This window comes from Penaeus monodon, chromosome 38 (assembly GCF_015228065.2).
Source record: "Penaeus monodon isolate SGIC_2016 chromosome 38, NSTDA_Pmon_1, whole genome shotgun sequence".
Classification (NCBI taxonomy): domain Eukaryota; kingdom Metazoa; phylum Arthropoda; class Malacostraca; order Decapoda; family Penaeidae; genus Penaeus; species Penaeus monodon.
Genome location: NC_051423.1, coordinates 22,121,764 through 22,124,263, shown reverse-complemented (window position 1 = coordinate 22,124,263; position 2,500 = coordinate 22,121,764). Strand labels below are relative to the sequence as shown.

Here is a 2,500-nt window from a genome sequence, read left to right as displayed (position 1 = left end):
GCTACTATGAATGCAATTTATATAATTTTTGAGTCAGAGTGCTAAAATGATTGCTGGAGCTGGTGAAACTAGTAGATTATGCAGTCTACTACTAGTAAAAGGGTGTAAGGTATGTAAGACATGTACTACAACTGACTAAGAAAAAGGTATTGCAATATAGAGTACAGCTATTTTCTGCAATGGAAGACCATGCAACTGTATTATCAAGGCTGTAACATTGGCAGGGAAACCATAAAGACAATCATAACAAAATTTACTTATATCATATATGGTTTTCAGATTCAAAGTATACATCTATCTACAACGGGATTTTTGGCCAAAAAGGTTATATACACCTTCTCTAAATTCTCACTTCTCTCTATAAAACATCTTCCATCAATTTCATACATAATAAAGCTTAAAAAAAAAAAAAAAAAAAAATGAATACTTACTTTCCATTCCGTTTCGAAATCATAGGTGAGAGGGTCCTCGCCAAGTTCTACGATCCTCTCACTCCTGTCGCGCACAAACTGACCCCACTCCTTGTAGTATTTAGAGTGAGTATGCGGTTTATCGTAAAACTTCTGAAACTTCAGCTGGTGTAACTTCCACAAGTGCTGAAGCCTCATCTGGTATTCCATTGTTGCTAGATCGCCTCCACGCAAGGAACTAACAGTACTGAAAATAAACAAAGTTCTTACATCTGCAATGCTGCAAAACGTATCCTAAATATCCATCTTTAAAATCAGAAATAGAACACTAACTATCAAAATATTAGAGCAGTAAGATCATAGCCTACTATGAGTTATATAATTCTACGTATCAGCGAGAAATGTACTTTACTAGTAGCTACAAAGCAACAACTTTTCCGTGATTTCATTCTACCTTTGAAGGTTCATAAAAAAAAAAAAAATCTAATAAAATAAAATTCAACTTTTAAGAAATAAAGTCTTATCTCAAAACTATATTCATGGAGTCACTAACCAAGGACATATATTTTTGAGCGATAGACTTTTTTATTCATGTATTTAAAAACAGAGGACACATACATCTTTATTTACACATCACCATTAAAATATCCTAGTTGGACTAAAACTATACCACTGCCTTAGATACCCAGGATGTGTATGGTTGATCTCTATGTTAAGAGGCATTTACACACATAATGAGCTATAGAAGAATAAATTTGAGCTTATAATGAGAGAAAATGCTGTGTGAACTCTACTTCTTAGAAATACAATATTCTATACTTGAAGTGTTTTGCTATTACCGACACTGACCCCTGAAACAGAACAAATTTTAACATTCCACTTATTTGAATGGCTCAAAAACAAACAGACTTCACAAACTTGTACCTTGGTTCGTCCAGCAGATCCTCATCTTGGCTATCCTCTTCAACACTAGAGGAAGATGAGCACAAGTGCCTCCTTTTAACTTTCCTATGAAGCTTTGGCACCATCCTGGATATGTGCAGTTTCCTTGGGAAAAGGAACAGAGGATAACTTCACTACTATTAGTAATTCCTTTTTAATACTATTTGGTCAACATTAGTACTTAAGCCATTAAAATGCTTCCTTTATGTGACAATACCAACTGATATTATATCTGTGAACCCTGTAATCATAACAATGAGTTTTAAAAGCTTTTGCACCATAATGGCTGAAATGATGTCATCACATATATAAGATTAATGACTTATATAACAATAATGATATTTATCATAGTGGAAATTTTAGTGTAAGAATAACACAGTAGTAGCAAAATGGCAATAAAAAAACTCAGCTGGAAAGAATATATTCTCATCTTACTAGTCTGTTGCACAATATTTAGTAACATTTTTAAAAATTGCACAATACAATTAACATGCATTAATACAAAAGTTATTATTTTTTTACAAAATATTTTTGTTTTTGTTTGTGTGTTGTGTTTATTTGTTTATTTGCTTGTGTCTATCTACCTATCTAGCTATATATATACATATATGTATGTATGTATATATATATATATATATATATATATATATATATATATATATATATATATATATATATATATATATATATATATATACAGGTAGATAGATATTTTTATGTACACACACACACACACACACACACACACACACACACACACACACACACACACACACACACACATATATATATATATATATATATATATATATATATATATATATATATATATATATATATATATGTATGTATGTGTATATATACACACATGTATAAATAGGTGCACCAATGTTAAACTCTGGCCTTAAATTAAAAGCTTTGAAATACTACTTGATATCTGCAGGAAGATGCTCTTATTAATCCACATGCTCCTGCAAAACATTGAGGTAATCAGCTTACAGTGTTTATTTTGCATTGCAGCACTGAATATCTATGACCCAGGCCCTACATGTAAAAGCACAAGCCAGGTGAAGACTGCAGGTGGACCTGTGACCCTGACTGAACATAAAAGCTAAAAATTACTCCCCAGTGGCATTCAAATGTGAAAA

At 31.7% G+C, this 2,500-nt stretch overlaps 1 protein-coding gene across 1 annotated transcript in view; it reads right to left on the bottom strand.

The window, feature by feature from the left end:
* The window catches only part of LOC119596844 (suppressor protein SRP40-like), a 10,137-nt gene that overhangs the window by 2,703 nt on the left and 4,934 nt on the right, over window positions 1-2,500 (bottom strand). The window contains exons 2-3 of the mRNA XM_037946186.1: window positions 1,335-1,457; window positions 432-657 (exon numbers count right to left, since the gene is read on the bottom strand). Coding sequence (XP_037802114.1) covers window positions 432-657; window positions 1,335-1,438 — 330 coding nt within the window. The 5' untranslated portion in view covers window positions 1,439-1,457. The remainder of the gene's footprint in view (window positions 1-431; window positions 658-1,334; window positions 1,458-2,500) is intronic.